The 22060-nt window shown below is 40.6% G+C and overlaps 1 protein-coding gene across 3 annotated transcripts in view; it reads left to right on the top strand.

Moving 5' to 3' along the window:
• The window catches only part of LOC126237052 (solute carrier family 66 member 2), a 72163-nt gene that overhangs the window by 5764 nt on the left and 44339 nt on the right, over positions 1 to 22060 (top strand). For all 3 annotated transcript variants that reach the window (XM_049946828.1, XM_049946829.1, XM_049946827.1), the window contains exon 3: positions 7983 to 8119. In XM_049946828.1, coding sequence (XP_049802785.1) covers positions 7983 to 8119 — 137 coding nt within the window. The remainder of the gene's footprint in view (positions 1 to 7982; positions 8120 to 22060) is intronic.

The following is a 22060-nucleotide window of genomic DNA, read 5'->3' as shown; positions in this document are numbered from 1 at the left end:
AGGTAGATGACAATCCTGCAAAAGCCTACTTAGAAGTTTACAGAAACTGTATTCAACGAGGAATCTACATATATACTACTGCCAGCTATGTTCCCTCTTGGGGCACACTGATGAGATTAGACTAATTAACATGTGTGCAGATGCATTTAAGCAGTCATTCTGCGTGCACCCCTTTTGTGAATGAAACAGGAAGAAACCCTAATAGAAGTGGCTGAGCGATTCTAGGCGCTTCAGTCTGGAACCATGCGACTGCTACGGTTGCAGGTTTGAATCCTGCCTCGGGCATGGATGTGTGTTGTGTCCTTAGATTAGTTAGGTTTAAGTGGTTCTAAGTTCTAGGGGACTGATGACCTCAGATGTTAAGTCCCATAGTGCTCAGAGCCATTTGCACCATTTGAATCCCTAATACACATTATTGCTTGACTGTCAGGAGAGCATTGTCTGATAGCTTCTGTGACTACCGTAGCAGACTATTATCAAATGACATTCCGCAAAATCCAAAGAAATTTGGTCATACACTATGTGATCAAAAGAATCCGGACACCCCCAAAAACATACGTTTTTCATATTAGGTGCGTTGTGCTGCCACCTACTGCCAGGTACTTCATATCGGTGATCTCAGTAGTCATTAGACATTGTGAGAGAGTAGAATGGGGTACTCTGCGGAACTCAGAGACTTCGGACGTGATCAGGTGATTGGGTGTCACTTGTCATACATCTGTATGCAAGATTTCCACACTCGTAAACATTCCTAGGTCCACTGTGTCCAATGTGATAGTGAAGTGGAAATGTGAAGGGACACACAAAGCACAAAAGCATACAGGCTGACCTCGTCTGTTGACTTGACAGAGACTGCTGACAGTTGAAGAGGGTCGTAATGCGTAATAGGCAGACATCTATCTAGACCATCACACAGGAATTCCAAACTGCATCAGGATCCACTGCAAGTACTATGACAGGAGGGAGGTGAGAAAACTTGGATTTTATATTTGAGTGGCTGCTCGTAAGCCACACATCACACTGGTAAATGCCAAACGATGCCTCGCTTGCTGTAAGGAGCGTAAACATTGGATGATTGCACAGTGGAAAATTGTTGTGCGGAGTGATGAATCATGGTACACAATGTGGTGATCTGATGGCAGGGTGTGGGTATGGCGAATGCCCTGTGAACATCATCTGCCAGCGTATGTAGTGCCAGCAGTAAAATTCAGAGGTGGTGGTGTTATGGTGTGGTCTGTTTCTCATGGAGGGTGCATGCACTCCTTGTTGTTTAGCTTGGCACTATCACAACACAGGCCTACATTGATGTTTTAAGAACCTTCTTGCTTCCCACTTTTGGAGAGCAATTTGGAGATGGCGATTGCATCTTTCCACCCAATCAAGCACCTGTTCTTAATGCACGGCCTGTGGCGGACTGGTTACATGACAACAATCTCCCTGTAATGGACTGGCCTGCACAGATTCCTGACCTGAATCCTATACAACACCTTTATGATGATTTGGAACGCCAACTCCGTGCCAGGCCTCACCAACCAACATCGATACCTCTCCTCAGTGCAGCACTCTGTGAAAAATGGGCTGCCATTCCCCAAGAGACCTTCAGCATCTGATTGAACGTATGCCTGCGAAAGTGGAAGCTGTCATCAAGGTTAAGCGTAGGCCAACACCGTATTGAATTCCAGCATTACCTATGGAGGGCGCCACAGACGCATAAGTCATTTTCAGCCAGGTGTCCGAATACTTTTAATCATACACTCCTGGAAATGGAAAAAAGAACACATTGACACCGGTGTGTCAGACCCACCATACTTGCTCCGGACACTGCGAGAGGGCTGTACAAGCAATGATCACACGCACGGCACAGCGGACACACCAGGAACCGCGATGTTGGCCGTCGAATGGCGCTAGCTGCGCAGCATTTGTGCACCGCCGCCGTCAGTGTCAGCCAGTTTGCTGTGGCATACGGAGCTCCATCGCAGTCTTTAACACTGGTAGCATGCCGCGACAGCGTGGACGTGAACCGTATGTGCAGTTGACGGACTTTGAGCGAGGGCGTATAGTGGGCATGCGGGTGGCCGGGTGGACGTACCGCCGAATTGCTCAACACGTGGGGCGTGAGGTCTCCACAGTACATCGATGTTGTCGCCAGTGGTCGGCGGAAGGTGCATGTGCCCGTCGACCGGCACCGGACCGCAGCGACGCACGGATGCACGCCAAGACTGTAGGATCCTACGCAGTGCCGTAGGGGACCGCACCGCCACTTCCCAGCAAATTAGGGACACTGTTGCTCCTGGGGTATCGGCGAGGACCATTCGCAACCGTCTCCATGAAGCTGGGCTACGGTCCCGCACACCGTTAGGCCGTCTTCCGCTCACGCCCCAACATCGTGCAGCCCGCCTCCAGTGGTGTCGCGACAGGCGTGAATGGAGGGACGAATGGAGACGTGTCGTCTTCAGCGATGAGAGTCGCTTCTGCCTTGGTGCCAATGATGGTCGTATGCGTGTTTGGCGCTGTGCAGGTGAGCGCCACAATCAGGACTGCATACGACCGAGGCACACAGGGCCAACACCCGGCATCATGGTGTGGGGAGCGATCTCCTACACTGGCCGTACACCACTGGTGATCGTCGAGGGGACACTGAATAGTGCACGGTACATCCAAACCGTCATCGAACCCATCGTTCTACCATTCCTAGACCGGCAAGGGAACTTGCTGTTCCAACAGGACAATGCACGTCCGCATGTATCCCGTGCCACCCAACGTGCTCTAGAAGGTGTAAGTCAACTACCCTGGCCAGCAAGATCTCCGGATCTGTCCCCCATTGAGCATGTTTGGGACTGGATGAAGCGTCGTCTCACGCGGTCTGCACGTCCAGCACGAACGCTGGTCCAACTGAGGCGCCAGGTGGAAATGGCATGGCAAGCCGTTCCACAGGACTACATCCAGCATCTCTACGATCGTCTCCATGGGAGAATAGCAGCCTGCATTGCTGCGAAAGGTGGATATACACTGTACTAGTGCCGACATTGTGCATGCTCTGTGTCTATGTGCCTGTGGTTCTGTCAGTGTGATCATGTGATGTATCTGACCCCAGGAATGTGTCAATAAAGTTTCCCCTTCCTGGGACAATGAATTCACGGTGTTCTTATTTCAATTTCCAGGAGTGTATATTGTATGTAAAGGCTGTTTGTGGCACCAAAGTTAGTGTTCAGTCCCTACCGAATGAGACAGGAACTTAATTGAGGGTAGCAAAGCGAAAAGTGAAATATTTAACGCCATTTTCAAATGTCACGCTACAAAGGAAATCCCAGTAGAATTGTCCCAATTTAATCCTCGTACCTTTGAAAAGATGAATGAAATAAATATTAGTATCAGAGGTGTTCTTGAAACAGCTGAAATCATTAAAATTGAACCAATCTCAAGGCCCTGATGAAATCCCTGTCAGATTCTATACTAAATTTGTAGCAGAGTTAGCCCCTCTTCTAATTGTAATTGTAAACAAAAAAAATGGTGCCCAGTTCTTGGAAAAAGGCAAGGGTCACATCTGTCTATAAGAAGGGTAGTGGAAGTAACCCACAAAACTACCGTCCAATATCCTTGACATCAATTTGTTGTAGAACATATTCTGAGTTCTAACATATGAGGTATCTTGAACAGAATGACCTTCTCAGTGCCAACCAGCACGGATATCGAAAACATCGATCATGGGAAACCACCAGCTCGCTCTCTTGTCACATGATATACTGAAAGCTTTGGATCCAGGCAATCAGGTAGATGCAGTGTTTCTTGATTTCGGAAGACAGGGTGTATACAATCCGGGAAAAAACCTGGGAATTTTTTAGAATTCTGGGAATTTTTTGTTGTTTCAGTTTTAAGTTAAATTTTTGTAATTTTGACTGGTAAGAATTCATACTCTAACAAAGGATATTACTGTATCCCGCTATTGCAGAATAATACTGCAGCAATAAAACATGAATGAGAGAGAGAGAGAGAGAGAAACGAAAATGAAACTTCAATTTAAAAGGAAATGCGCGACATACAAGAACAAAACGCAGTGCTCATACAAGTGTTTGCCATCAGCAAAATGTGTCAAAGGTATTTGGAAGACTATGCAATGCTTCATAACAACAAATTGCCTCCAATGAGTGTGAGGTCACAACTGTTTGGATTCATTTTAGCAGATACAAGCGGGCTCTGTGCAAGCGCAGTTGAGTGGCTTATGAGTGGTACCTTCTCCCGTTTCTGGCTACATAAATGTGGCTGTTGGCTGTGTAAGCAGTCACAGCAAGCAGCTAGATGCAACCGGGAAAAATTTTGCTACCGCGCCCAAGCTTGCCAGATTCATGCATGTGCAATGAACCCAGATCGATTGGGGGGGGGGGGGTGCCAAATTCATATTCTTGAGGAGAAAAAAAACCTTGTTTCACAAAGCGCCTAGCATCCAGCACACTATCTTAGTATTGAGGCTGATGCGCAGAGCAGTCTGAGTTGTAGTGGGGAAGTGTGTAGTCTCCACGTGACCTGTGTTTACATTTAATGATTTTGCTGTTTCCTCTTCGTTTACTGCTCTCACATTAAATGAAAACAAAATGGATTTACGGGTCTGGGAGCTATCAAATGAATTAAAATACATTCACATAATTACGGAAGGCTAATATAGGTTATTAGTTTCAGGTTTTAGTTTATTTCCATTTTTCTGACAACCATGCATTAATCGCCTTGTAGAACAATGAAGTTATTTTTGTCGGTTTATTAAAGAAATTTGGTTTTTATTAATCTTTTACACTGAGGCAGTCAATGTGTTTGAAACAAAGTGCTTAGTTCCACACTATTGGTTAATTTCAACTGCTCACTGCATTTTAAGTGCGCATTTCCATCATCTACCATGTATGGCGTTATGCCATAATAAAGAATCAAAAATGAGTTAATACAGTACTGGTACTCCAAGAAAATTTACATTCCGAAACCCACACTTAAAAGCTTAATATCAGGTCAAGGCCTACTTCATTGGGAATCTGGACGTACGAATGTGCTTATTAAGTATGAACTTTAAATGTGCTATTTTAGTATGGTTCACAAAATTCCGATTTTCTTGGAGTATCCTCTGATGCCTTTTTTCTTTTATGACGTAATGTAAGATATTTTAATATTTTACACGTCCGAACATATGGGCTTCCTGTTTCATAGCAGCTGCCAAAGGACGGTGGCGCCTGTCATCTGGCACACACTGACGACTACTGAAACAAACCTGTTTCTAACAGGTCACGGGAAAATATTGCGAATGATGGTTTGAAAAGTGTTAATTTCAAAGTGAATTTCCTTTTACGCAAGTTGAACTATGTGCGAGAATGTACAATGAATTTCGTAAATCAGAGTGTTTGATGAGCCATTTAGAAGTATTTCGAGCTGAGATCATCAGACATTCATGTCATTATTATGAGCAAATGGATGTAGTGCTCTGGGAAGCTCTCTCTCTCCTGTGTGGTAGCTAATTTATTTGTGGAAAACTTTGAGGACAAGTCACTGGACTCTGCTAAAAATTTTACTGGCACATTTGTGTGATATATCCTGAAGTGTAACACGCGCAAAAAATATCAACATTGTGTGTGAAAGCTTAGCTTCTCTTGCAGCTTATTAACCTTAGAGACCAGTATTATATGTGAAAGCTTTTATTTTCTTGTAGCAACACTATGTATATTAATTTAAAACATTAACTTTTCCTGTTTGTGTATCTGCGCTACTTAACAGTGATGATGCTATTAGCTGATTACATCACGTGTCGTGTCGCCTGAATATCCGCTGTCATCGGCATGTAGGATCGCGTGACACGAGCTATGACTGACTTACAAAAGCGCATCACAATCTCGATTACAATGGTTCAGAAAGTAACATGCGGTATTTGGTGGAATTCGAATTTATACTTTCGTAATGTAAAAATATACAGCATGTATGTTGCTACACATCAAAAATTTTTCCAAAAGGAGTTTTCTTCCCTGAGTTTAGTTTCCTAAAGTGCCGGGAAATTCTACGCCCGTGTATGAAAACATAACCATTCAGAGGATTGATAAGTTTTACAGTTCTGAGGGAAAATATACTGTCAGTTAATAACACGGAAAAAATGTGTTTTCATCTGGGAGAAAATATATTTTTAAACGGGAAATCTGTGAAAAACCCGGGGAATTTTTTTCCTTGTCCTTGTATACACCCTGGAAGAGCGTTTGACTCACTACTGCTCCTATGCTTGTTGACAAAAGTACGATAATATGAGTATCAAGTGAAATTTGTGACTGGATTGAGGGCTTTTTGTTAGGGAGGACACAGCATGTTATCTTGGATGGAGAGTCATCGTCAGATGTAGAAGTAACTTTGGGTGTGCCCCAGGGAAGTGTTGGGACGGTTTTTTGTTCATGTTGCATATTAATGATGTTGCAGACAATATTAATAGTGAAGTCAGGCTTTTTGCAGATGATAGTTTTCTATAATGAAGTACTGTCTGAAAAAAACTGCATATTCAGTCAGATCTGATTAGATTTCAGCGTGTTGCAGAGATTGGAAACTTGCTGTAAATGTTCAGAAATGTAAAATTTTTCACTTCACAAAATTAGAAAACGTAGTAAAATATTGCTATATTATCAGCGACTCACTGTTGGAATTGGCTAATTCATATAAATACCTAGGTGTAACACAATGTAGGGATATGAAATGGAATGATCACATAGGTTCAGTCGTGGATAAAGGAGGTGGTAGACTACTTTATTGTTAGAATAGTGAGGAAGTGCAATCAGTCTAAAATAAAGATTGCTTACAAATTAGTGTGACCATTTCTAGAACATTGCTAAAGTGTGTGGGACCTGCACCAGAGAGCCGCGTGGTCTGAGGTGCTTTGTCATGGTCCGTACGGCTTCCCCCATCAAGTTCAAGTCCTCCCTCGGGCATGGGTGTGTGTGTTATCCATAGCAGAAGTTAGTTTAAGTTAGATTAAGTAGTGTGTAGGCTTAGGGACTGATGACTTCAGCAGTTTGGTCCCATAAAACCTTACCACCACCTGTACCAGATATGACAAACAGGGGATATTGAACATATTCAGAGGAGAGCAGCATTAATGATCACAGGTTTATTTAATCCATGGAAGAGCGTCACAGAGGTACTGAAGGAGCTGAACTGGCAGACTTTTGAAGACAGACGTAAACTATCCCAAGAAGGTCAACTAACAAGTTTCAAGAACCGGCTTTAAACGATTACTCTAGGGGTGTACTACAGCCCCCTACGTATTGCTCATATAGAGATCATGAGGATAAGATTAGAATAATTACTGAATACACAGAGGCATTCAAACAATCATGCTTCCTGTGCTCCATATGTGAATAGAACAAGGAGAAACCCTAATATTTGATACAGTGGGACGTACCCTCTGCCGTGCACCTCATGATGGTTTGCAGAGTATAGATGTAGATACATGCAGCTGTCTGGTGTGCAAATTATGGCTGTAGATGTAGATAAACTCAATTATGGCTGTAGATCTAGATATTCTCCAAACACTACTTGCTTACTGCATTTTATTTGTTTCTGATATGTCATGCTTCAATGTGTGTCAATGTACCAAACCATTTCGAACTGCTGACAGATGCTGTGTGACAAATGTTAGTTTCATTCAGTAGTGACATGGGAAGAACTGTATAGACAGTGATTACTGTTTCTCCGTAAATAGTTATTAGGTCAGTGAATACTGTGATTATCTGGAATGATTACAGCAAATGTTATAAGGAGTCCTTTGAGAATGTATAGGCAATTTGTTTTTGTATATATCCAGTATTACACTGTAATTGTTTACATTTTTTAAAATACTAGTGTATGTTACTTTATGTGCTGGGTAATTAATGTATTTTATACTTTGTAGATATCATGGATTTTATGTAAATTGCTTATTACAAAAAGTTAGTGAGAATGTAGAGAAAAATCTGATTGGACAACTGCTCTTTCAGGTTTGGAAAGCAATATGAACTACCACTACTTATTCAAAGTATAATAATGAACATAACCATGCTCGCGATGGTTCATCTTTGTGTTAATATCAGGAACAAGAATCAGATAATCCGCAGTAAGGACAAGGTGTTTTCAGGTATGGTCATACAATTTTACTCTTGACACAGTTCTTTCTGCCTGTGCAATATGCCTTTCCTTAAAGACTAATAATATTGATGTATGTAAAAGGTATTGCAGGTTCTTTGGAATTTCAGTCGGTAATATTTTTTCCTGGAACACACTACTGTTACTGAGGAAAAATGTTCTGTGATCAGTTTTTCCCCCTGCAGTAGACTTCTCTTCATATTGAATGTAATACTTGTACAGAATTTCATCGATAAAATGTAGGTTGGTTCTAAAAGGTGGACACAATGTCGTGTGACTATACTTTAAGGTGTAAATTGACTTTAAACTGGATATCTTGAAGCTTTCAGATGTGACCACTAGAGTGCTAATGAAGTTCCAAAGTACCATTGTTCATTGAGATTCATGAATGAGATGCATCTAAATGTGAAAGAAGGTAACTTTTTGCCACTTTTAGTGAATGGGTGATGTTCCACGGAAATAGATGCAATGAATGTATTTGGGGAGTGCAAAATTCATGAAAGACACTACCCAGAAGTGAATGTTTTTTCTGTCATATCACCAACAGTTCCCTGAATCTTTTTTGCGAGAAAGTGATAGCTACAAAATGTATTTTGCGATGTTACAGATTATGCTCCTTTCTTGAAATGATGATGATGATTTGCGATATTTCATTTGTCAACAGGATGTGTATCCAGCCATTTGGCACAGAGATGTTTGACAGATCCTTATACACCTGTCTGTCAACATTAAACAGGTCACATGTGGGAAACAGGCTTGCAGTTATTCTTCTTGGGTTTGTGTAAATACCACAATATTTAATCGGTGCAACTGCTAGTCATCTTCAGGTGGTGGTAGTTGCTGCTGTCACTACTCCAAGACGTGACTGATAATATCGCGCAGTGGCATCGAAATTTAATGCCCCCTGCTGGGAGCTGCAGAAAGGTCTTCTATATGTTTGCTGTGGATACTGACTGTGCCGCTGGATGCTTCTGTGGTTAAAAGCTGAACTAAATCTCAGCAGTGCATTGCATTGACTCATGAATTGGAAGTTCTTGTTTTCCTTGTTTTGATTTAGTGGCTGCCAGTGCTGGATTCCAGGGAGCACTTAATTCAAAACCTGCATCCCTGTTGATAAGATAGTCCACCATATAGATATGAATGGCACTCTCTTAGTAACAAAATCCCAGAAAGATGTTGCTGGGGATAAAATTTCAGTATTTTCGTAAAATGTGTGAATCCACAGGTCCAGGCAAAGCTCCGCTGATGTTCGATGCAATGTTCTTGTACAGTTTGGAGTGTCTGCCCAATATAAGATTTTCCATATCAGTATGGAATCATATACATGCCACATTTCCTAAGGCCAAAGTTGTCTTTGACTGAGCACAATAAATTCCTCAGTTCTGTTGGTGGCCAAAAAACACACTTGATGTCATGCCTTTTGAGGATTCTTTCTATTCTTGAAGACATGCCATCAAAGTAGGATAAGAACAGCATTGCAATGGGTGCCTGTGCATCTGAATTTACATCCCTGCTTTGAAATTGCTTGGAACAGAATGTGTGGCATATCTATCGGAATAGCTGTTCTGTTGGAATGCCATTCTTAAGTGTTGTAGCTCACCAGGTAGACTATCGACATCTGAGACCATGTGTGCTCAATGCATCAAAGAACGTAATATACTACTGCATTTTGCAGGGTGATGACAACTTGTGATCTGCAACCAAAGCTCTGTGTGAGTTGGTTTGCAATAGACACTATTTCCCAGTGTTCCATTGGCTTATTTTCTGATCATGACATCCAGGTATCGTAAAATGCTATCTTTTTCCACTTACATTGTGAACTGTATATTCAAATGGAATGAGTTCAGATGCTGGAGAAACACAGGTAATGTTTCTATTCAATGGGGCCACCCTACAAATGTATCATCTACATATCACGAGTATCAGGAAGGTTTGAGACTTTGTCAAGGTATTTGAATGTGAGCTACATCATTTGCACACTGTTCATAGTTCATGAAATCTTAAAGTATGACATTACCATGAATTTCCCTGTGTAATATAATTTCAGTCCTAAGTGCAGAATACGTTGTTGAGTCCACTTGTGCTACTACCCAACTGAAGTTGTAAGTTAAGAGTATCAGTTGTTGTCTCCACCAAGACTGCCTTATTTTTGTACTCTAAAGACAGTTTCTCAGTTGTTGAACAGTGGAGGAATTATGTTACTGTCAGAAAGTACAGCAGATGGCTTTATAACACATTTCGTTTTAGTTATTCTTTCATGAAAGATCTTTGGATGATTTTGCACTGTCATTGTTGGGTAAAGTTAATTAGTTAGAACAAAGAATTGACATCTACAATGACTAATGAGAGCAGACAAAGGTTTTGCTGTTCGTGGTAGAAAGCAACTTGATCTTACAATTTCTGCATCGAATATTTCAGCAAGGATACCTGGAAAAAAGTGAGTTTTACACAGTGGGATCTTTTTAACTTTTTGATTAGTGACTTTCCTTATTCATTTGACCTTAAATACATTTCAGTAGCAAAGTTAATATATAAGATCCATATTGCTGTGTTTATATTTTGCACAGTAGTTTGGCAGCAGTCAAGGTGAAATACCGTTGGCATTAAACTGACTACATGACAACTGGTTCTGAGTGGAGATAAGCAGACAGACATATTTCTAATGAGAACTAGTCTTTTACGTTGCAGCAAAATCTTGGGGTGCACTGTGTTTGAGAAAAATTTGAGTCTGAAATCTTTCACAGCTACTGCAGAACTGAAACTCATTAGCTCGTAACTTAGTCACAAAAAATTCTTCTGGTTTCTTACCTCTCATTGCCTGCCCAAATCCACTCTTAAAAAGTGCTGCCAAGAAGCACTGCTGACCCATATGAAATATTAAACAACATACTGTGCTTTTAAGGGAAGTTTAACCCACAAAAATCTGTAGAAAACCTGCCTTAGAACCTAGTGGTAGCATAAGTAAAACTTTATGGCCTAAGAAATAACATGCATATCATTGTCACTGAATAATGGTTCACCATTAGCAGAATATTTTTCACCTTAACTTGACATTGTTTCAAGCAGTTGAAATATCAGCATGCACAAATGGTTTTATGAGTAAGAAATTAAGACCAAGATTCTACAGAATAACAAGACACTTGGGTTCTTATGATACTTTGTTTCTTAAGATTTAATGACGCTGTCCTCCAAAATACTATTCCAACTCCTATGGCCCAAAATAATTACTTTCTTGCATATGTTGAATCGTAGAAAACTTAGATATTTGAGTAACTTACTGATTATTGTCATGATTTGTAACAAGTAAAGATTAAAGATATTCGTTGATAGTGGGTAAGCCATTAAAATTTGTTTCTAATTTTCTTAGATGGCTGAAGTTAACAATTTTGAAAGTGGACATCAAAAACTGTTTAGGCTCTAAATCATCTTTGCTTCGAGGTAAAGTAAGAGGGAATGGTTGTTGATTAAAAATGATTATTCAGTAGATCCTTCGATTAATGATGGATATGAACCATGGATCTTGCATTGGTGGGGAGGCTTGCGTGCCTCAGTGATACAGATGGCCGTACTGTAGGTGCAACCACAACGGAGGGGTATCTGTTGAGAGGCCAGACAAACATGTGGTTCCTGAAGAGGGGCAGCAGCCTTTTCAGTAGTTGCAGGGGCAACAGTCTGGATGATGGACTGATCTGGCCTTGTAACGTTAACCAAAACGGCCCTGCTGTGCTGGTACTGCGAACGGCTAAAAGCAAGGGGAAACTACAGCCATAATTTTTCCCGAGGAAATGCAGCTTTACTGTATGATTAAAAGATGATGGCGTCCTCTTGGGTAAAATATTCCGGAGGTAAAATAGTCCCCCATTCGGATCTCTGGGAGGGAACTACTCAAGAGGACGTCGTTATCAGGAGAAAGAAAACTGGCGTTCTACGGATCGGAGCGTGGAATGTCAGATCCCTTAATCGGGCAGGCAGGTTAGAAAATTTATAAAGGGAAATGGATAGGTTAAAGTTAGATATAGTGGGAATTAGTGAAGTTCGGTGGCAGGAGGAACAAGACTTTTGGTCAGGTGAATACAGGATTATAAATACAAAATCAAATAGGGGTATTGCAGGAGTAGGTTTAATAGTGAATAAAAAAATAGGAGTGCGGGTTAGCTACTACAAACAGCATAGTGAACGCATTATTGTGGCCAAGATACACAAAGCCCATGCCTACTACAGTAGTACAAGTTTATATGCCAACTAGCTCTGCAGATGATGAAGAAATAGATGAAATGTATGATGAGATAAAAGAAATTATTCAGGTAGTGAAGGGAGACGAAAATTTAATAGTCATGGGTGACTGGGATTTCGTCAGTAGGAAAAGGGAGAGAAGGAAACATAGTAGGAGAATATGGATTGGGGGGAAGAAATGAAAGAGGAAGCCGCCTTGTAGAATTTTGCACAGAGCATGACTTAATCCTGATAACGACGTCCTCTTGAGTAGTCCCCGCCCGGAGATCCGAATGGGGGACTATTTTACCTCCGGAATATTTTACCCAAGAGGACGCCATCATCTTTTAATCATACAGTAAAGCTGCATTTCCTCGGGAAAAATTACGGCTGTAATTTCCCCTTGCTTTCAGCCGTTCGCAGTACCAGCACAGCAGGGCCGTTTTGGTTAATGTTACAAGGCCAGATCAGTCCATCATCCAGACTGTTGCCCCTGCAACTACTGAAAAGGCTGCTGCCCCTCTTCAGGAACCACATGTTTGTCTGGCCTCTCAACAGATACCCCTCCGTTGTGGTTGCACCTACAGTACGGCCATCTGTATCACTGAGGCACGCAAGCCTCCCCACCAATGGCAAGGTCCATGGTTCAAGAATCATAGACGAAGGTTGTATACCTGGAAGAATCCTGGAGATACTAAAAGGTATCAGATAGATTATATAATGGTAAGACAGAGATTTAGGAACCAGGTGTTAAATTGTAAGACATTTCCAGGGGCAGATGTGGATTCTGATCACAATCTATTGGTTATGAACTGCAGATTGAAACTGAAGAAACTGCAATAAGGTGGGAATTTAAGGAGTTGTGACCTGGATAAACTGAAAGAACCAGAGGTTGTAGAGAGTTTCAGGGAGAGCGTAAGGGAACAATTGACAGGAATGGGGGAAAGAAATACAGTAGAAGAAGAATGGGTAGCTCTGAGGGATGAAGTACTGAAGGCAGCAGACGATCAAGTAGGTAAAAAGACGAGGGCTAATAGAAATCCTTGGGTAACAGAAGAAATATTGAATTTAATTGATGAAAGGAGAAAATATAAAAATGCAATAAATGAAGCAGGCAAAAAGGAATACAAACGTCTCAAAAATGAGATCGACAGGAAGTGCAAAATGGCTAAGCAGGGATGGCTAGAGGACAAATGTAAGGATGTAGAGGCTTGTCTCACTAGGGGTAAGATAGATACTGCCTACAGGAAAATTAAAGAGACCTTTGGAGAGAAGAGAACCACTTGTATGAATATCAAGAACTCAGATGGAAACGCAGTTCTAAGCAAAGAAGGGAAGGCAGAAAGGTGGAAGGAGTATATAGGGGGTTTATACAAGGGCGATGTACTTGAGGACAATATTATGGAAATGGAAGAGGATGTAGATGAAGACGAAATGGGAGACAAGATACTGCGTGAAGAGTTTGACAGAGCACTGAAAGACCTGAGTCGAAACAAGGCCCCGGGAGTAGACAACATTCCATTAGAACTACTGATGGCCTTGGGAGTGCCAGTCATGACAAAACTCTACCATCTGGTGAGCAAGATGTATGAGACAGGCGAAATACCCTCAGACTTCAAGAAGAATATAATAATTCCAATCCCAAAGAAAGCAGGTGTACACAGATGTGAAAATTACCGAACTATCAGTTTAATAAGTCACAGCTGCAAAATACTAACGCGAATTCTTTACAGACGAATGGTAAAACTGGTAGAAGCGGACCTCGGGGAAGATCAGTTTGGATTCCTTAGAAATGTTGGAACACGTGAGGCAATACTAACCTCACGACTTATCTTAGAAGAAAGATTAAGAAAAGGCAAACCTACGTTTCTAGCATTTGTAGACTTAGAGAAAGCTTTTGACAATGTTAACTCGAATACTCTCTTTCAAATTCTGATGGTGGCAGGGGTAAAATACAGGGAGCGAAAGGCTATTTACAATTTGTACAGAAACCAGATGGCAGTTATAAGAGTCCAGGGGCATGAAAGGGAAGCAGTGGTTGGGAAAGGAGTGAGACAGGGTTGTAGCCTCTCCCCGATGTTATTCAGTCTGCATATTGAGCAAGCAGTAAAGGAAGCAATAGAAAAATTCGGAGTAGGTATTAAAATTCATGGAGAAGAAATATAAACTTTGAGGTTCGCCGATGACATTGTAATTCTGTCAGAGACAGCAAAGGACTTGGAAGAGCAGTTGAACGGAATGGACAGTGTCTTGAAAGGAGGATATAAGATGAACATCAACAAAAGCAAAACAAGGATAATGGAATGTAGTCAAATTAAATGGGTGATGCTGAGGGAATTAGATTAGGAAATGAGACACTTAAAGTAGTAAAGGAGTTTTGCTATTTAGGGAGTAAAATAACTGATTATGGTTGAAGTAGAGAGGATATAAAATGTAGACTGGCAATGGCAAGGAAAGCGTTTCTGAAGAAGAGAAATTTGTTAACATCGAGTATATATTTAAGTGTCAGGAAGTAGTTTCTGAAAGTATTTGTATGGAGTGTAGCCATGTACGGAAGTGAAACATGGACGATAAATAGTTTGGACAAGAAGAGAATAGAAGCTTTCGAAATGTGGTGCTACAGAAGAATGCTGAAGATTAGATGGGTAGATCACATAACTAATGAGGAGGTATTGAATAGGATTGGGGAGAAGAGTAGTTTGTGGCACAACTTGACTAAAAGAAGGGATCGGTTGGTAGGACATGTTTTGAGGCATCAAGGGATCACAAATGTAGCATTGGAGGGCAGCGTGGAGGGTAAAAATCGTAGAGGGAGACCAAGAGATGAATACACTAAGCAGATTCAGAAGGATGTAGGTTGCAGTAGGTACTGGGAGATGAAGAAGCTTGCACAGGATAGAGTAGCATGGAGAGCTGCATCAAACCAGTCTCAGGACTGAAGACCACAACAACAACAACAACAACATGGTTGGGATCTACACTAAATAGCTTTTTGTTCAGGGTTGTGATCTATACATATCTTTACTGCATTTAACATATTACAGGACAATGTTTTTTCCCCAAATCTGTCATTCGGAAAATACAGGCTTGTCTTATATTCGCAGGTTAAACTGTTGCTGCCGAGATTAATATTTTTATGTTGTTTAATAGTGTGTTAGAGTGTACAGGGATTGTCCATCATTTAAAGATGAAACTTTGGATATTGAGGTCACATGCAGATTTATTTTGAAGAATTCAGAAAGGCAGCCCTGGGGCAAACTATAATCGCATTCGAACAGGTTTGAAATTTCCCTATATGCTGAAGCACATGATACAGTGTTGAAATTTCTTGAACAATCATGTGACATTTGACTCGTTTCATGCTGGTGCAAGGGATACGTGAGAAACTATGAATTAGCCACTACAACAGTCTATTGCTCTGCTTAAAATTTGACAATTTTGTGAAACACAGGAGCAAAAAGTACTAAATTCTATCATATTAGGAATTGTTCTTGTATTTGATCAGGTTTGCAGTAAAAGTTCTCGTACATGTGTGGATACTGTGTACAAACATTAATGTTGCTTTTTAGGTAAAGGTAACATTCAAAATTGGAAATGTCGTCCTTCAAAAACATTACTTGATTCTGAACCCAGAGTAATCCTACTTGATTATGAGAGACTGTAATGATTTACTAAGTGGTTTGCAAATGAGAAATTCGATTGATTTTCGGGTATTAGGATACCGGGTAAAAACATTACCAGCTTTTAATCAGATTTTGAACGTGATGGTGACATTCAGATAAAACAGGAAGAAAAATTTATCAACAATGAAATGCCAACAAATGAAACCACTCAAATTAAACTGACTGTAATTGTTTTGAGAATAAGTTAAAGCAGCAATATCCAGTTGTGGAGATAGTACCAGCAGTTGTCGTCGTCACATATGACTTCCACCCTAGAAGGTATTGCAGTCCGTTTCACAGTTGCTCAAACACAGCACTATGGAAGGGTTGGAGGGGAACAGTGATACCAACTTCGCAGAGAACTAGATAAGTGCGGGGAGGGGTGTAGTGAGCAGGCAGCAAAGTATGTCATGTTGCCAACTTTAGGACCACATTTAAACTGCCGTTTGTAGTCAGAATTGAATTGACTTTAAAACTGGACAAAAACAGTATCCATTTCCCCCCATGAACCATGGACCTGGTGGGGAGGCTTGTGTGCCTCAGTGATACAGATAGCCATACTGTAGGTGCAACCACAAAGGAGGGATATCTGTTGAGAGGCCAGACAAACATGTGGCTCCTGAAGAGGGGCAGCAACCTCTTCAGTAGTTGCAGGGCAACAGTCTGGATGACTGACCGACCTGGCCTTCTAACATTAACCAAAATGGTCTTGCTGTGCTGGTACTGTGAAAGGTTGAAAGCAAGGGGAAACTACAGCTGTAATTTTTCCCCAGGGCATGCAGCTTTACTGTGTGATTAAATGATGGTGGCGCCATCTTGGGTAAAACATTCTGGAGGTAAAATAGTCCCCCATTCAGGCAGGGACTCCTCAGGAAGGCATTGTTATCAGGAGAAATAAAACTGGTGTTCTATGGATCGAAGTGTGGAATGTCAGATCCCTTAATCATGTAGGTAGGTAGGTAGGTTACAAAATTTAAAAAGGGAAATGGATAGGTTAAAGTTAGATATAGTGGTAATTAGTGAAGTTGGGTGGCAGGAGGAACAAGACTTTTGATCAGGTGAATACAGGGTTATAAATACAAAATCAAATAGGGGTAATGCAGGAGTAGGTTTAGTAATGAATAAAAATCTAGGATCATGGGTAAGATACTGCGAACAGCATAGCAAATGCATTATTGTAGCAAAGATAGACACGAAACCCACTCCTACCACAGTAGTACAAATTTATATGCCAACTAGCTCTGCAGACAATGACGAGATTGAAGAAATGTGTGATGAGATAAAAGAAATTATTCATATAGTGAAGGGAGACTAAAATTTAATAGTCATGTGGGACTGGAATTCAATAGTAGGAAAAGGAAGAAAAGGAAAAGTTGTAGGTGAATATGGAAAGGGGGGGGGGGGTAAGGTATGAAAGAGGAAGCTGCCTGGTAGAATTTTGCACAGAGCATAACTTAATCATAGCTAACACTTGGTTTAAAAATCATGAAAGAAGGTTGTATACGTGAAAGGCCTGGAGACACTGGAATGTTTCAGATATATAATGGTAAGACAGAGATTTAGGAACCGGGTTTTAGATTGTAAGACATATCCAGTGGCAGATGTGGACTCTGACCACAATCTATTGGTTATGAACTGTCGATTAAAACTGAAGAAACTGCAAAAAGGCAGGAATTTAAGAAGATGGGACTTTTATAAACCGAAAGAACTAGAGGTTGTAGAGAGTTTCAGAGGGAGCATTAGGGAACGATTGGCAAGAACAGGGGAAAGGAATACAGTTGAAGAAGAATGGGCAGCTTGGAGAGATGAAATAGTGAAGGCAGCAGAGGATCAAGTAGGTAAAAAGACAAAGGCTAGTAGAAACCACTGGGTAGCACAAGACATCTAAAATTTAATTGTTGAAAGGAGAAAATATAAAAAATGCAGTAAATGAAGCAGTTGAAAGTGAATACAAATGTCTAAAACTGAGACTGACAGGAAATGAAAAATGACTAAGCAGGAATGGCCAGAGGACAGATGTAAGGATTTAGAAGCATATATCATTAGGGGAAAGATAGATGCCACCTACAGGAAAGTTAAACAGACCTTTCGAGGAAAGAGAAGCAGTAGTGTGAATGTCAAGAGCTCAGATGGAAAACCAGTCATAAACAAAGATAGAAAAGCAGAAAGGTGGAAGGAGTAAAAGGAAGATGTACTAAACAGCAATATTATGGAAATGGAATGGAACTTAGATGAAGGTGACATGAGAGAGATGATACTGCATGAAGAATTTGACAGAGCAGTGAAAGACCTAACTTGAAACAAGGGTCTAGGAGTAGACATTTCATTAGAACTACCAACAGCCTTGGCAGAGCCAGCCATGACAGCAAGATGTATGAGACTGGTGAAATACCCTCAAAATTCAAGAAGAGTGTAATAATTCCTATCCCATAGAAAACAGGTGTCAGTAGGTGTGAAAATTACCGAACTATCAGTTTAGTAAGTCATGACTTATAATTTGTACAGAAACCAGACGGCAGTTATATGAATTGAGGTACATGAAAGAGTGGTGGTGGTGGTGGTGGTGGTGGTGGTGGTGGTGATTTTGTAGGGTGTTTAACTGCCTGGTCATCAACGCCCGTACACAGTCCCAATTTTTACACAGTCCCAATTTTTACACAGTCCCAATTTTTACACAGTCCCAATTTTTACACAGTCCCAATTTTTACACAGTCCCAATTTTTACACAGTCCAATCAAGCCACTGTCACAAATGATGACGACGACACCCAGTCCCTGGACATGGAAGGGAATGAGAGAGGGTTGTAGCTTCTCGCTGATGTTATTCAATCTGTATATTGAGCAACCAGTGAAGGAAACAAAAGAAAAATTCGGAGTATGAATTAAAATCCATGGAGAAGAAATAAAAAGTTTGAGGTTTGCCGATGACAGTGTAATGTCAGAGACAGTGAAGGACCTGGAAGAGCAGTTGAACAGAATAGACAGTGTATTGAAAGGAGGATATAAGATGAACATCAACCAAAGTAAAATGAGGACAGTGGAATGTGGTTGGATTAAATCAGGTGCTGAGGGAATTAGATTAGAAAGTGAGACACTTAAAGTAGTAGGTGAGTTTTGCTATTTGAGGAGCAAAATAACTGATGATGGTCGAAGTGGAGAGGATAGAAAATACAGACTGGCTCACTCAAAGAAAGCATTTCTGAAGAAGAGAAATTTGTTTACTTTGAGTATGGATTTAAGTTTCAGGAAGTCATTTGTGAAAGTAATTGCATGGATTGTAGCCATGTATGAAAGTGAAACATGGATGATAAATAGTTAAAACTAGAAGAGAGTAGAAGCTTTCAAAATGTGGTGCTACAGAAAAATGCTGAAGATTAGATGGGTAGATCACGTAACTAATGAGGAGGTATTGAATAGAATTGGGGAGAAGAGGAATCTGTGGCACAACTTGACTAGAAGAAGGGATCAGTTGGTAGGATACATTCCGAGGCATCAAGGGATCACCAATTTAGTATTGGAGGGCAGTGTGGAGGGTAAAAATCGTAGAGGAAAACCAAGAGATGAATACGCTAAGCAGATTCAGAAGGATGTGGGTTGCAGTAGTTACTTGGAGATGAAGCATCTTGCACAGGATAGAGTAGCATGAAGGGCCGCATTAAACCAGTCTCCAGACTGAAGACCACAACAACAACAACAACACTATTCATTTCTGCATGGGACGGTAAAAATCAAGGTAGGACTCAGTGACATGTTTCATGCTGCAGTGTTTTGACGCTCACCGTGACTATGATGGGAAAGAAAGAGGGTGCGTTAGCTGCTAATTCTGCGCAGCCAATGAGAGAGCGTTGGGCAGAAGATATGTTTTCGAAGCAAGTGATGACATTGTAACATTCTCACATCAGTATTGAAGCGAAAACCGATATGTATTCAGATAAAAACAGCTGTGTTCTGCGGTCCCATGGCAACCACAATCTCAGAAATCAGAACATGTTTGTAAGAAACAGCCAAATATTTGTTCTGATGCATATAAGAATTTCCCAGCTGTACCATTAGGATGACGATGATGACGACAAACAGAAGAAGAATTAAAAATAGTGACAAGATAGACAAGAGGGTCAGTAAGCAAAAAATGTAAAAAAGGAAAGTCTGCTAATTAATGTAAACCATTTATCAAAATGAAGACAACCAATAAATGGCATAAATTTAGTATAGTTATAATGCTAACTTTTAGGTGGTACTTAGTGAGTAAAACAGTTTGTAATTGTTTTAGTCTGAATATGTTAAAATTTTTTTTCTAAAGGAGCCTCATGAAAAAATGGGGGTCATCTTATAATGAGGGTCGTCTCATACTCGCATAAATGTGGTACACTGAAACATTAAAAACCAGAAAGAGGGGGGGGGGGGGAGATGGTGGCAAGGGGGTTCTAGTGAGAGAGAGTCTTTGCGACAGAACTTTCTCAATTTGACAAAGGGGTAAGGAATTGTTCATTGTTTTTTGGAGGAACTACCTTCGCAAGTTCACGTTTTGTGATTATTTAGGAGACCTGTATCATGATGAATGTGATTGTCTTGTTAATAACAAATCATATATCAGTTGCAGCATGGAAATGTTTTGGAGGAAAAGATGAAATTTAATCCATGTACCTAAATTGAGCTTGTGGTTTATGATTGTTCAAACAGAGAGGAAAGTTTTGTTACAAAATATGCTTTCTGTCTTAAAAGCAGAGCGTACCAGCTACGTATACAGTCTCCCCTCCTGCCTTCCATATATTTTCCATTTTTTGTAAAATTTTCGTCTCATTGCTGTGCCAGTTGGGCTGTACTATGACTAAATTAAGATGTGTGGGTATCTGTTGGTGGGTTGGAAAAGGAAGTTTAATGCATCACGACAACATTCCCTTTGAAGGTATTACAGTGGTGAGGGAAGGCATATTGAAGTTACATTGGATTGTGAAGGAGATCGTATGCAGTGGCGGTCCAATATTTTTTTGCAATATGGTGCTGTCTACCACCTGGATGTCTCATATGAAGCGTTGCCACCAGTTGGATGTGATCTCAGAAATAGAACAAAGCCTTATAATGTTCAAGGACAATGTAGTTCCCCTTGAATTATTGCAGTGATAGTGATCGATGTGTGGTTATTATTACATATTAAAATCAGTTTCTTTCTGTAGGATATGGTATGGAAAAAAGGATATTTTTAGTTTTTTGTTGTTAAGCAGTTCTAAGATTGAAATCCGTGGTATAGGAACATTTATGGAGGAGACCAACAAGTACAGGTGTTGTTCATAACCTAAACTGTCTCCAACAATGACAAGTTAGTGATTGAACTATTCCTGTTTGCATTCATTTGAAGTATTTTTAATATGATCAGTGTGAGTGTAACCTTTCCATTGCTAAGCAAGTCACTTACTTTTCACATTGCTTTTATTGATGCGCGCATTTCTAAACACGCTGCAAAGTTTTGTAGTTTAGGACAAAAGTTAATGGGTAAGGCTGAAAAGAAACAGTCAAGTATATACATTATTCAGCCACTTTTGAATTCTTAGACTTACCCTTTATTGTTCATTTATTTCTTATTAAGGCATAAAAGTTTACTAATATTGGAAGACATCTCAGTTTGTATTTAGTGTGACTGCGTGTGCCATGCAGAGAAGCTATTCTGTCTCTGAAAGTGTACGAACATGTAATTATCCTTGATTTGTGAATCTGTAATATTCCATCAAATGATTAGCCATCCCTCCCTCATAGGGAGTACAGGATGGACCACAGTAACTTAAAATGCATTGCTGGCAGTGCTGTAAAAGGCACGTGTGAAGATACTGGGAAACTGCACTTGCCAAAATGACTAAAATACTTTGTGTGAGTGTGTGACATTCCCGGAATGTATCTACCTCTGTTAAGGCTGCAGCATGTGGAAGCAATATAAATGGTTGAATCAAAACACCTTCAGCTGTCTAAATTTCCAGTATTTTATTGGTGCAACTGGTTTCAGCACTACAGTACGCCTTCTTCAGACCCCATGACCAACATGTAGGAAGGATCACACCTCTGGTCCAG

The sequence above is a fragment of the Schistocerca nitens genome, chromosome 2 (genome assembly GCF_023898315.1).
Source record: "Schistocerca nitens isolate TAMUIC-IGC-003100 chromosome 2, iqSchNite1.1, whole genome shotgun sequence".
Classification (NCBI taxonomy): domain Eukaryota; kingdom Metazoa; phylum Arthropoda; class Insecta; order Orthoptera; family Acrididae; genus Schistocerca; species Schistocerca nitens.
Note: the sequence above shows the minus strand (reverse complement) of the source record. Positions and strands in the feature narration are given on the sequence as shown.